A 12,638-nucleotide genomic window follows, 5' to 3' on the forward strand; every position below is an offset into this window, starting at 1 on the left:
CTTTTGTGTATCTATTGTAGGATTTTGATTTGTGGTTACCTTGGGGTTCATATATGTTGACCTATGTATCTACTTGTTTTAAACTGGTAGTCATTTAAGTTCAAACACATTCTAAAAGATCTACATTTTTTTACTCCTCTCCCCCACATTTTGTGTTTTTTTTTTTTTTTTTTTTTGGCCATGCTGAGTGACATGCGGGATCGTAGTTCCATGACCAGGGATCAAACCTGTGCCCCCTGCAGTGGAAGCGTGGAGCGTTAACCACTGGACTGCCAGAGAAGTCACCACATTTTGTGTTTTTGATGTCATATTTACATCTTCATGTTTATCCCTTAGCTGTTTATTGTAGTTATTGTTGACTTTCTAATTTTTGTCTTTTAATCTTGTACTAACTTATGTAAGCAGCTGATCCACAGCCTTTACTATATATTTGCTTTTACTAGTGGGATTTTTCCTTTCCTATAAATTTTTACATCTTGTTGTAGCCTTTTTTTTCCCACTTGGAGAAGACCTTTTAAGACTTCTTTTAGGGTGGTTTAAGTATTGATGAACTCTTTTAGTTTTTCCTTATCTGAGAAGTTCTTTGTTGCTCTTTTAATTCTGAATGATAATCTTGCTGGGTAGAGTATCCTAGGTTGTAGATTTTGCCCTTTCAGCACTTTAAATATGTCATGCCATTCCCTTCTGGCCTGCAAAGTTTCTGCAGAAAAATCAGCTGATACATTTATGGGTGTTCCTTTGTATGTGACTCTGTTTTTTTCTTGCTGCCTTTAAATTGTCTCTTTGTCTTTAACTTTTACCATTTTAATGATGGTACATTTTGGTGTGTGTCTCTTTCAGTTAATCTTGTTTGGGGCATTCTCTGCTTACTGTACCTGGATATGTTTCCTTCTGCAGGTTTAGGAAGTTTTCAGCCATAATTTCATCAAATACATTTTTGACACTTTTCTCTCTCTTTTTTCTTCTGGAGCCCCTATAATGCAAATGCTAGTATGCTTGATGTTGTCCTAGAGGTCCCTTAAAGTGTTCTCATTTTTTTATATTCTTTTTCTGTTCTGATTGGATGATTTCCATTATTCTCTCTTCCAGATCTCTTATGCATTCTTCTGTATCACTTAGTCTGCTATTAAATCTTTCTAGTGTGTTTTTCATTTCAGTTGTTGCATTCTTCATCTCTGACTGTTTATTTTTTATATTTTCTACTTCTTTGTTAAAATTCTTACTGTGTTCATCTATTCTTTTCCTTAGTTCATTTAGCATTCTTTTTACTAATGCCTTGAACTCTTTCTGGTAAATTATTTATCTCTGTTTCATTCGTTGATTTTTCAGGTTTCTTTATTTTCATCATTTTTTCATTTCAAACAGATTCCTCTGTATTTGCATTTTGCTTAACGTTGTTTCTATGAAATTAGGTGAAACAGTTACCTGTCTTGGTTTTGGAGGGTTGTACTCGTGTGGGAGCATCTGTGTGCAGTCTGTCTGCCCAGTGGCTTTGTCGGGAGAGCTGGATCTGAAGTGAGCATTGGTCATGTCTTGCCCCAGAGTGCGCTGACTGGTATCACCTTGGTGGTAGGTGGGGATGGAGATGGAGAGGGTGGAGGCAGAGCCAGATATGATCTGGGGCTGCTTCTAAGCTCAGTGGTCATCACTGCCCTTTTAGGAGCGGTGTCTGGTCCCGAGGTCTGGAGCCGAATCCCTGAGGGTGGGGTCTGAGCTACCTCCTTCCCCTCTAAGTGTGTGCTCTTCACCCTCCCGACAATGGCACCTTTGCACCAGTGGAGATCCATGCTGGAGCAAGAGTGTCTGAGTGGTGCCTGATGTAGGCCGGTGTGTGTGCTGATGCTGTCCCTGCACACCAGTCAGAGCTCCAGTCTAGACTGATTTGCCACCTCTGTGAACACCAGTAATAGCTGCTCCCACCCCATTCAGATGCAGGGCTGGGTCAGAGCCAGCTCTGTCTCCCACAAATGCACACTTTACTCCGTGACAGCAGCCTTTGACCTAGTGGGAGGCTGTGCTGGAGCTAGAGGTGCCGGAGTGGGTGTTCAGTGTGGGCTAGGGCACGTGTTGGAACAGTTGACCAGAGTCCCAGGCAGTTTCAATCTGCTTCCTCTGTCTTGTTCCTAGAAGTAAGCAAGAGTGTTCACACTCTTCACAAGTGAATTCTAGGATTGTTATAGCCCAATATGTGTTCAAACGGCTCACTCCCCAGGGAGGATCTCCAAGCCCTTGTAATCCCTCTCTACTGTGTTCCCTCCTAGGGGTGCCGGTTCTGACCTGATCGCTTCTTACCCAACTCCATGTGGATCTTTACTGCCTTGGTTGTATAAGAGTCTTCCTGCCAGTCTTTGGTTTGATTTTAGTGAGAATTGCTCCATATTTGATATATTTTTGAAGTGTTCATAGGGGGAGGTGAACTAGTAGAAGGTGTCCTTCTATTCCTCCATCTTGATCTCCTCTCTCTGGTCTGAGCTTCTGATCTTACCAAAGCACGGTGTCTGGTTCATCAGAAGTTCCTGCTCACTCCAGGGCAGGAGAGTGTGTACAGCTCACTACTTAGATTTTATAATTTCATTTTACAGTTTTGTGGAATGGACCAGTGCAAGGGTGACCAGAGCCATATTTTTATGGAGCTGGAATGACAGTCGACAGACAGGTGATGGGTTATGCCTGATGGCTTGGTGCTACAGAAAAATCAGAAGGAAGGTGTGGGTATGCTAGTGCAGCTGAATGGGACACTGCTGGTGCATAGCCTGAGGTGGGAAGTGGGGCTGCGGGAAGACCTGTGCAAGATGTCTCAGGCAGAGGCCAGCACAGGCATGACGTTGGCATGTCTGAGCAAAGGAGAGAGGACTGGTGTGTAGGGCACCGCCAGCTCATAGAAAGCATCTTTTTGGCTAGCGAAGTGCCAGGTAGATAGGACCAGAATAGGTTAGTATAGAGGCATGTTCCCTGTTTCTTCTAGATCCAGCGTTCTCCAAAGACCAGCTGTCTTCGAAGGAAAAGCCCAGCTTCTCGGCCAGTCTGCAGCTTTTGAGCCAAGCAGGCCCCAGGGACCCTCCTGGTGGTGCACCATCCCCTCTGGTGCCATCATCCCCTCCCGTGACTGCTGTGCCCCAAGACATGGCCCCACCAGCTGCCAGTCCTAAGCCAGAGCCAGCAACAGGGGCTGCCGTGCAGGCAGGGGTCCCAGGGACCCCTCAGGGGCCGGCCAGTGAGCATAAGACCCCCTGGCTACCAGTGGAGACTCATGATGCCCAGCTTGCTGCACAGGCCCCTGGCACAGGCCGAGGGCCTTGTGCCCCATCTCTGGAGGCCCCATCCCACTCCACGGGTCCGGGGGATCCTGGCTCAGCCAGAGAGCCCAGCACCAGGGGGGAGCCCCTGTTGGCTTTGGCTCCTGTGTCTGGTGCCCCTGGCGGGGCCCCTCAGCCCACCCTGGGCCAGCCCCTTCCTCCACTCCCCTCTGTGGTGGGGGCCATCAGCCTGGCCACTCCCCAACTTCCCAGCCCCCCGCTGGCACCTGCTGCCCCCCCTCAGCCGCCCTCAGCCTTGGAGTCAGATGGGGAAGGGCCACCCCCAAGGGTGGGCTTCGTGGACAGCACCATCAAGAGCCTGGATGAGAAGCTGCGGACTCTGCTCTACCAGGAGCATGTGCCCACCTCCTCAGCCTTGGCCGGGACCCCTGTGGAGGCAGGTGACCGAGACTTCACCCCGGAGCCCCCAAGAGGGGACGAACCCCGCACAGAGGCCTCTGGGGGTGACCTGGCCCTGCTGCCCCAGCCTGCGGTGAGTACCACCTCACCCAGAGGCACTGTCCCCAGGTGGGGGTCTGGACAGGGGCGGGGACTGACTCTAACCCAGGCCAGCAGGCATCCTGGCCATATAGAGCCGCCTTACCCCAGCCCAGGCCGTCCTGTTCTCGGGGACCTCTGCCTGACCCACCCGTGCGTGTTTTGCTCGAGTGGCCTAGGGAGGAGGAGCCCAGCCTTTGGACTGGGGGAGAGGATTTGCAGTTTTGCTGCAGAGGTGTTAGCAAGTGAGGCTCACAGCTCTTTCCTTTTTGTTTCTTTCTTCAGTTGGAAAAGTCAGAAACAGCCCTTGGGTTAGATGCCACGTTGGAGCAGGCCACGTCCTTGCCGGTGACAGGTAACAAGCCATAGGCGCTACCAGCCTTCCTTACTCTGAAACATTCTGCCTCTTTACCCTTCATCCCCACAGCATCTTGGATGGGACCCGGATGTGGCAGGAGCTCATCACGATAAAGCCTTAGTTAAAACCCACTGAGTTCTAGCACAAACCATGTATTCACACTCCAGGGAGAGAAAGTCCTCTGTCTGTGGAAATGGGTGAACGCCCTGTTGACTGCGTGTTGGGATGTTATCAGGGCCTCTCTGGCCCCCCAGTGCTCTCAATATATTCTGGTGGACACCCCTAGCTTGCATTTCTGTAGAAGGTTACAAGATGACTGTTTCTATTTTGGACAGAGTACAGGGCTGGGACTGGGGAGTTCCAGCAGGTCCACGGGAGCTGCCAGGCTGGAGCCATCTGTGAAGTTCTGAAACAGGATTTCCTCCGTGGCTCCTGGGTATTAGGCATCTCTGCAGGGACTCTCGCTGTAGTTCTCATTTCATTATCTGAACACCTGTGTTTCAGCCCAAGGGAGTTGGTCTGACCTTCTAAGGTGTTGGTTCCTTCTTGGCCTGGAATTCCTTGGGAGATTAGCAAGATAAGGATCCAGCTGACCTTGTAACGGGACCCTGGGTGTGTGTCAGTGGCAGGCGCAGCCCCCCAGTTCACAGAGCAAGGGGAGTGGACCGTTGGATTCTGGCTAGACCCGTGGACAGGGCATTCTCTTATAGATGCCACACTTGAGAGGGGTGAGGCAGCTGTAATTGGGGTCAGAAGCTGTAGCATATGATGTTTACCTGGGGAAGATGAGGGTCATGGGGTGAAGCAGGAGTGTGCTGGGGAAGGGAGAAGGCGAGAGGTTGTACCTGAGTGCCTGCTCCATCTCCTGACTTCTGTCCGTGAGATGTGTACCATGGGCCTCCTTCTGCAGCATCAGTGACTTCAAGTGCTGGAACCTTCCAGAGTACAAAACTCATAGGAGAGTTCTAAGGAGACAGATTCTAGTTTGGAAGAGGTGAACTTTTCTGGCAGTCAGAGCTGTTGGTAATGAGCCTCCTGTCCCTGGAAGTGTGCAAAGCAAGGTTGGAGGATCCCTGCCACAGGCACGTGGGGAGGAGTGTCATGTGTTGCCTAGGGTTGGGGTTGCATGACAGACGGGTCTAGGTCTTCCCAGGAATCTGTGAGGGGGGCAGCCCCCCAGCCTGGCTGGAGGCTCTGTCAGCCCCTGTCACCACCCCCAACCCCCCACAGCATGTCAGTCCGGCTCGGGTTAACGCACAGCCTCAGCTTTCTCTTGCTGTGTGCAGGTCTCAGCTCAGGCCAGACTCCCACACATGAGGTCCTTCTGCTTCTGTTGTTTACTCTTCACAGCAACCTGGGAAGGCTGATCAGAAATATCACCTGTAGATGGGGAACTGAGACAGCCTCAGATGACGGGGACCTTCCCTAGACACTGGAGCAGCAGGGTTAGGAATTAGCCTTATTGATCTGATTTTCCAGGACCTCATAAGACCCTTTTATCATCGGAACATGTCAGGGAGAGAGAAGGTGATGCCATCAGGTGATAGAGATATCAGGTGAGACAGGGTGACATCGTCAGGGGTCTAGAGAGGACAGGTGAGACAGGTGATAGTCATCAGGTATGTAGAGGGCCTGGCTGTGCCTGAGGGTCTGGAGCAGGGGTCTTCAGGGACCTGAGTGGTGTTGGGCTGATGTCTCCCTGCTTTTCTGGGTTCTAGGGAGTCTCCTGTGAAGTGACAGGGTTAGGATGTCAGTAGTTTTCGTTTTCCTAGCTGCACACACCTTCTCAGTGCCACTCCCTTTCTCTTCTGACTGGCTGCTTTTGGGCCATTCCTGCCCTTGTTCACTGTACCAGCCTGAGTAATGATTTTGATGTTCCTACAGCAGAATCATCTTTGAGCAGCATGCTGGGCTGTGAAGGAGGACAGGTGGCCTCAGATTCGCCCGTAGTACCCAGTGTCCCCCAGGTAAGGAGTTTTCTCCAGTGAGACGCTCAGTGGGTTGGCGGGCTTGCTCTCTGATGGTGTTTGTGTGGAATCTTTTCCTTTCCACTGTTTCCCAAGGATGCCCCTGCTTCTGCCATCCCTGCACGTCTGGAGCCCACAGATTGGAGCGGCAGGGTCCCTGGGGAAACCTTGGCCGAGTCCACGCAGAGCTGCCCGGGGACATTGACTCAGCGTGGCCTGGAGAGCCACCCCCAGACACACAGCACTCTGATCTCGGGATCCCCTCAGAAGTGGCCAGGGCAGCAGGATGGCAGCTCGCCAGCCAAAACTGTGGGCCGGTTCTCAGTGGTCAGCACCCAGGATGAGTGGACTCTGGCCTCCCCCAGTAGCCTGCGGTACTCAGCCCCACCTGACGTGTACCTGGACGAGGCCCCCCACAGCCCAGACATGAAGCTGGCTGTGCGGCGGGCACAGACAGCCTCCTCCATCGAGGTTGGCATGGGCGAGCCCATGTCCAGTGACTCTGGGGACGAGTGCCCTCGAAGGAGGCCCTCCATGCAGAAGCACACCTCCCTGCCTGGCAGCGGTGGTGGTGTGGCCAGTGACTTTGTGAAGAAGGCCACTGCCTTCCTGCACAGGTCCTCTCGGGCTGGCTCCCCAGGCCTGGAGACACCCAGCAGGATGGGCGTGAAGGTCCCCACCATCAGCGTGACCTCCTTCCACTCCCAGTCCTCCTACATCAGCAGTGACAATGACTCAGAGATCGAGGATGCTGATATCAGGAAGGAGTTGCAGAGTCTTCGAGAGAAGTAGGTCCTGCGGACCAGGTCGGGTCCGGGCCATGGTGTCAGGGAAGTGTCCGGCAGCTGAAGTCCAGGTCCTGCCATGTGCACTTTGAGCTGCCTGGGCCGGGTGACAGGGTACAGGTGATGTCCCTGCCTTCAGACCTGGTCCCTGGTCTCTGAGGACCACACCTCCCCTCATCCTTTGGCCTCACACACAGGCCTTGCTCACACTCGCTCTCTCCCCCTGCAAGTTCTACCTGCCCCTGCTGTGGTCAGGGTCACTGAGGTACAGCTACACCGTGAAGTCTCCTTCAGGGCAAGAGCGCCCCACTGTACAGTTACTAAGGTGGGGAGAGGCTGGAGTCCTTGGGAAGGAGTGGCCATGGGCTCTTGGAGTGGGCCCAGAGATGGGAGACGTGGGCAGGAGGAGCCCGTGCCTCTCTCTCCCACTATTGGCTCTGCACGGAGAGCCCCAGCCCCGCCCTCACCTCAGCCCCGCTCTCCCCTTCCCCTGCCCCAACACTGGTCCTAGCTGCATGCTCCCTGAGGAAGGCCAGCAGGGACCACCGGGCCCTTTCCTGGACTGTTCTAGAAACTGCCCTTGCCCACAGCCAGTGATTCTACCCAAGTCGTCATGGCAGCTTCCTACCCACGTGACCTGTCATCTCGACTCTATTCCCAGGGATGATGTTGCTTGTGGGGTCAACCTGAGCTGGAAGCTCCACTGGCCAGGGCTGGAGCCCTGGGTCCCTGGATAATAACATGTCTTCTGTAGACTTGCTTGTGCAGCCTTCCTCTCCTCTGAGAGGCCTCTTGGGCCCTGTTCCCTCACATGGAGGAAGTAACACTTATTTGCCTGATAAGCTGAGGCAGCCCTCCAGTTCTGAGCACTGATTATTTGTTGCTTCACCCATGTTCATGGTTAGGGTTTGTGTTGTAAGCATAAATGTGTGAAGTTGTTCATACCGCTCCCCCTACCACTAAAAAACATAGCAATGTCACAAGTCTGGATATCAGAAAACTTGACTCTCCTTAGGCTGGGCTTCGTGCAGTTCTCTATTGCTGGGTGTGTTGATGCCAGAGGCCCCCAGTGATACTCCCACTTGGCTTAGCTGTAAACAGAAAGTGATGTTTAAATGCCCCCGTGTCCCCTGTGCGTGGCCCATCTGCCCAGGCTACCCTGTGGGCTCCCCGCCGCACTCCTCACACCTGTCCTGCCAGCCCCAGGCTCTCCTGCAGGGGCCTCGTGTTGGAATCAAGCAGAATGCCCACCTGGCTTCCCTCTTCCCTTCCCTCCTGCAGGCATCTGAAGGAGATCTCGGAGCTACAGAGTCAACAGAAGCAGGAGATCGAGGCACTGTACCGCCGCCTAGGCAAGCCGCTGCCCCCCAACCTGGGTCTCTTCCACACGGCACCTCCAGTCGGCCGCCGGAGAAGGTCCAGCAAGAGCAAGCTGAAGGCGGGGAAGTTGCTGAACCCCCTGGTGCAGCAGCTCAAGGTCGTGGCCTCCAGCACAGGTTGGCCCAGGGCCCTCCTGGCCGCCCTCATGCGTGGGAGCCGGGCAGGCGGGAGGCAGGCACGAGGTCCTGAAAAAGCGCTTCTTGACTCTCCTTGCACTGGAGCAGGGAAGCCGTTTCAGGCCTGGGAGAGTTCGGGCCTCTGCCCCTCCTGCCGGGAAGGAAGGACTGAGGGGCAGGCTTTCGCGGAGTCCTCGGCCACCTGTGGTTGCAGTGTGCTCCTCCTTGCAGAATGCTGCCTGGGACGGAGGCTGCTTCCTCTGACCCCGTTTCTCAGGCATATGTCACCCCCTGACAGAGGGGGTCGAACAGCTGCCTTGGTGGGGGGGAGAGGATGGTAAGGCTCCCCCACCCCTAGCCCTTAACCGCAGTGCCCAGGCACTGAGAGTGCACCCTGACCCCAAGCCCCCACACTCTGGGGTGGGGACCCAGGGAGCTGAAATCCCCAAATGCGCCAGGTAGGAAGCCAGCAGTCAGTTAACCTTAAGCCCTCCCTCTCCATGTTACAGATAACCTGCAGGGTACACATCCAAGGATTACAAGGATTACACAAAACTACATGAATTCCATGCCAATTCCTAAAGCTAACATGAGACTTATGAGAGTGAGGAAATCCACAGGTCCCCTTTGAGCCTAGGTGTGCATCTCCAGGTGTGCTGTGGTCTTTTCACTGCACTTGCACAACACAGGCTGGCACAGTGTTGGTGATTAGTAGAAAGAGTGGTCGTTTTCTTTGATCTTCCTGACACCCCCACGTGGGCGACCCAGCCATGCCCCCGTTGCCTGCAGGGACTCAGCTTCCCCAAGGTCACCCAGCAAAGAGCAGGGAGGATAGACATGGCCTGAGCTGGCTGGTCTGTCCTGTGGTGCCTCATCGTGCCTGTCACCCCTTCTCCCCCCAACCCAGGTCACTTGTCAGACTGCAGCAGAGCCCCTCCTGCTAAGGACCCTGCCCAAGCTGGGGCAGGGCCCGCAGCAGCTTCAGACCCATGTGGGAAGGCAGTTCAGACCCAGCAGCCTTGCTCCGTGCGGGCCTCCCTGACTGCAGACATCTGCTCCGGCTTGGCCAGTGATGGAGGCGGAGCGCATGGCCCAGGTGATTCCCAGCTCGCCCGTCTCCGAGCATGTGCTAGCCTCATAGGGCCCGTGTGGCATAGAGGGGACGTGAGCTGCGGCCAAGGCTGCCGACAGCTTCTTAAGGAAAATAATAATAGACGTAGCTTTTGAATGAAAAAAGTGGATGGCCTTCCCATCGTCGAGTCTTGCTGTAAGCAGCTCAGAGGGAGGTGCGCTTTGCAAGAGCCGGCCTGGGGAAGGCGCCAGGACCAGTGAGAGGTCAGATGTGGCGTCTGCTGCGTGCTCTGCGCCGGTTCCCAGGCACTAGCCCACCCCGTCCCACCCCATTCCCCACTAAACATGGGTCCTTCCGTCAGGAGGGCCAGCTGGGGGGACGAGGGCACAGCTCTCGAGCTGGGAGATTGGCCTTGAGGAGGAAATGCTCGTCACCGCTGCCGTGGACGTAGCAGCTACGCGATGAGGTGCTCCACCCCCCACCATCTCTGTCCAGAGAAGTCGTGGTGACCGCTGCCGGTGCCCACCCCCCACCCTGCCCCGCACGCTCTCCTGGGGTCCGCTTCTCTTCCGCTCCAACACTGCCTCCTTTGCATTACATGGTCAGTGGCTGTGGTCCTCTGGGCTGGGCTAGGTGGAGCCGTGGATGCTAAGTGAAGAGGCTGATATGGCTTGTGGTGTGTAGGAGGAATCCCAGAGACTGTACTTGATGCCTGTCTCTTTGTTTTCTTCCCTCTATATTCATTTGCAGGCTGGACGGTTTACCACCCAACGTCTGAGAGAGTGACCTATAAGTCTAGTAGCAAACCTCGCGCTCGATTCCTCAGTGGACCCGTGTCTGTGTCCATCTGTCTGTATTTGTTCTTTTGTATTTTATCACCTCCTGGCCCTTGGTTTCTCCCCTGCCCCTCCCTGTCTTCATTACCTTCCATACATTCTGTAGGACACCTACCCCACCCCATTGAAATCACTTATTTAATATAAGAAACGGAACCCCGTCCATGCCCACCCTTCTGGCCCCAGAAAGCGCCAGTGCATGCTCTTGGCTGGCTCATGCCCGGACACCAAAAGCATGTGCAGTGGCTCACCCACTCCTGGCCTTGGGCGCTCTGCCGCCAGGCCCCCAGGTGCTCTGCATTTCTCTCGTCACTCGTTTGTTTAGTGTTTTTTTCTTTTTTTATGTTGGACGTAGTTTTATTTCTGTTGCGATTGTGGCAAATTTACACGTCCGCTGTCCCCAGCTCCAGCGACAACAAAAAGACAACCCCGGCCTTCTCTAGACGCATGGTGTGTTTCACACGTGTCTGGACTCTGAAGACATGCATGTAGCAAGCTGAGACAGTTCTAGAAGGTCACTGGAGGGTGTAACTTCTGTACAAGGGCCGTATCACAACATCCAGTACTGTTAACCCACTGCCCCACTCCCTGCATGTGGAAATGCTGAGAGAACGTGCTCCAGCTAGGATGTCCCAGCCCCCCTCTCCATTCTGGTCATGTCAGGAATCTCTAACCCTGAGAGATGTGATTCCCAGCCTCCTGCTGTGCCTCCCTTTCTGGGCCCGGCCCCTCCTGGTCTTGTCTCTAGCTGGAGCACTTTACTTGGTGTATTTCCTTCTCATCTCACCGACCTCAGAGATGAAGTCAATTATTCAGTTCCTCAAAGCTCTGCTAAACCAAAACTCAAGTCCCAGTCAGACTCCCTGGAACACCCTCCTAGTACCCAAGGACTCCATGTCCAGGAGTGGCACATCTGCTCAGGCTGTCCAAAATCGTTTTCATTCCTCAGATCAATTGGCCAATGATTCAAAAGCTGTGAGGTTTTCAGGTTTTTGTTTTTCAACGGAAAAGTTAAGCTTTTAACCAGTTGGATTGTACATGCTGGTTTAGGGCATGTGGCTTTTGCTGGTACAATAAAGATACATTGTGCTTGTTGTGATCTGAGGCCACGTCCATGGCAGCCGTCCATCAGCGTTCAGTGTCCATCCCCATCAGAGGGACTCTGGCACCCTCCTGTGGGAGGGACAGGTTGGAGGCATAGGACCACATAGAAATGCTCAGGGACTGCCCAGTGCTTCTTGTCCACTAACAGGGGCCCTATTTCAGCTCGAGTGTCATGGGGCTACTGGTTAGTTGCTAAGTTGGGTGGGGGGCTGGGAGACCTGCATGCATCCTGGCTCCCTGCTTACCTCACGGCATCACTCACTGGTCCTCTTCTGCCCGTGTGTGCCTGGCTCTTGCCTGAGAAGCTGTGGTGAGGGCACCTGGGTCTCCAGGTGTCTCATGGTCGGACAAGTATGTGTGTCACTGCTGGGAGGGTGGCTGGCCAGGCATGGGAAGCAGATCAGAGCAGGGCACTTAGAATAAAAGCGTGCGAGTGACCAGCACCATGTTCGCCCCTGAGGTCATTGCCATGCTACTTTTCTACCCACGTGGTTCTTTTTTTTTCTAAGGGTTTTCATTTGCATCGTTAATTCTTGTTCCAGGATAAAAAAAAATTTTTTTTGAGGCACAGTAGGGACAAAGCGTTTATGTTTTACTTCTGTCTCTGTGGCCAGGAGGAAAGGAACGTGTGAGGCACGGCTTGGTGGAGACAGGGACCAGGCCTAGGCGGGTTGATTTTAGGTCGTGGTACCTGCTGGCCTGTAAGGCCTTATTCCCTCTGATGCTGTGAATCTGATGGTACTGCTCGTTTTCACACCCTGGCCCTTTTAGGCACACCTTGGCTGAGTTCCTAGTCTTCGGGCCACAGCTTGGCCCCCACATGGTCTGAGGTTGCTGGTCCGAGGCTGTGCTGTGGGTTCCTGCCCTGGGCCCTCTCGCCCACAGGCCTCCAACGGGGGGCATGTGCAGGCTCAGCCTGAGCTCCTGCTGCTCTAACGGGGTGGGATGCCCCAGGGCACCCCCTCCTGTCCCACGTGCTCTGGCATTTGCCAAGCCCTCTAGGGGTCCTCAGTCTGCTGGTTTCTGGGTGACCAAGGAGCTTTGTGGTCCGAGAGGAGACTGAGTACATGGCTGTGAGAGACTGGAGGGAGATTCAAAGCTGGTTGCAGCCCCTGAGGGCTGAGAGGCAGGGGGACTTTGGGCAAAGATTGTAGAGAGGAGGGCATGCAGAGCAGTTGGAAGACCCTGAAGTGTGCCCACTCGGTGGGATCTGGGTTGGCTGCGAG

At 54.0% G+C, this 12,638-nt stretch overlaps 1 protein-coding gene across 1 annotated transcript in view; it reads left to right on the forward strand.

Annotated features, from left to right (window-relative positions):
- The window catches only part of WNK2 (WNK lysine deficient protein kinase 2), a 155,712-nt gene that overhangs the window by 111,620 nt on the left and 31,454 nt on the right, over nt 1–12,638 (forward strand). The window contains exons 20-26 of the mRNA XM_079925504.1: nt 2,966–3,789; nt 4,080–4,149; nt 6,037–6,119; nt 6,216–6,907; nt 8,186–8,400; nt 9,308–9,496; nt 10,223–10,321. Coding sequence (XP_079781630.1) covers nt 2,966–3,789; nt 4,080–4,149; nt 6,037–6,119; nt 6,216–6,907; nt 8,186–8,400; nt 9,308–9,496; nt 10,223–10,321 — 2,172 coding nt within the window. The remainder of the gene's footprint in view (nt 1–2,965; nt 3,790–4,079; nt 4,150–6,036; nt 6,120–6,215; nt 6,908–8,185; nt 8,401–9,307; nt 9,497–10,222; nt 10,322–12,638) is intronic.

This window comes from Stenella coeruleoalba, assembly GCF_951394435.1.
Source record: "Stenella coeruleoalba genome assembly, chromosome: 7".
Taxonomy (NCBI): domain Eukaryota; kingdom Metazoa; phylum Chordata; class Mammalia; order Artiodactyla; family Delphinidae; genus Stenella; species Stenella coeruleoalba.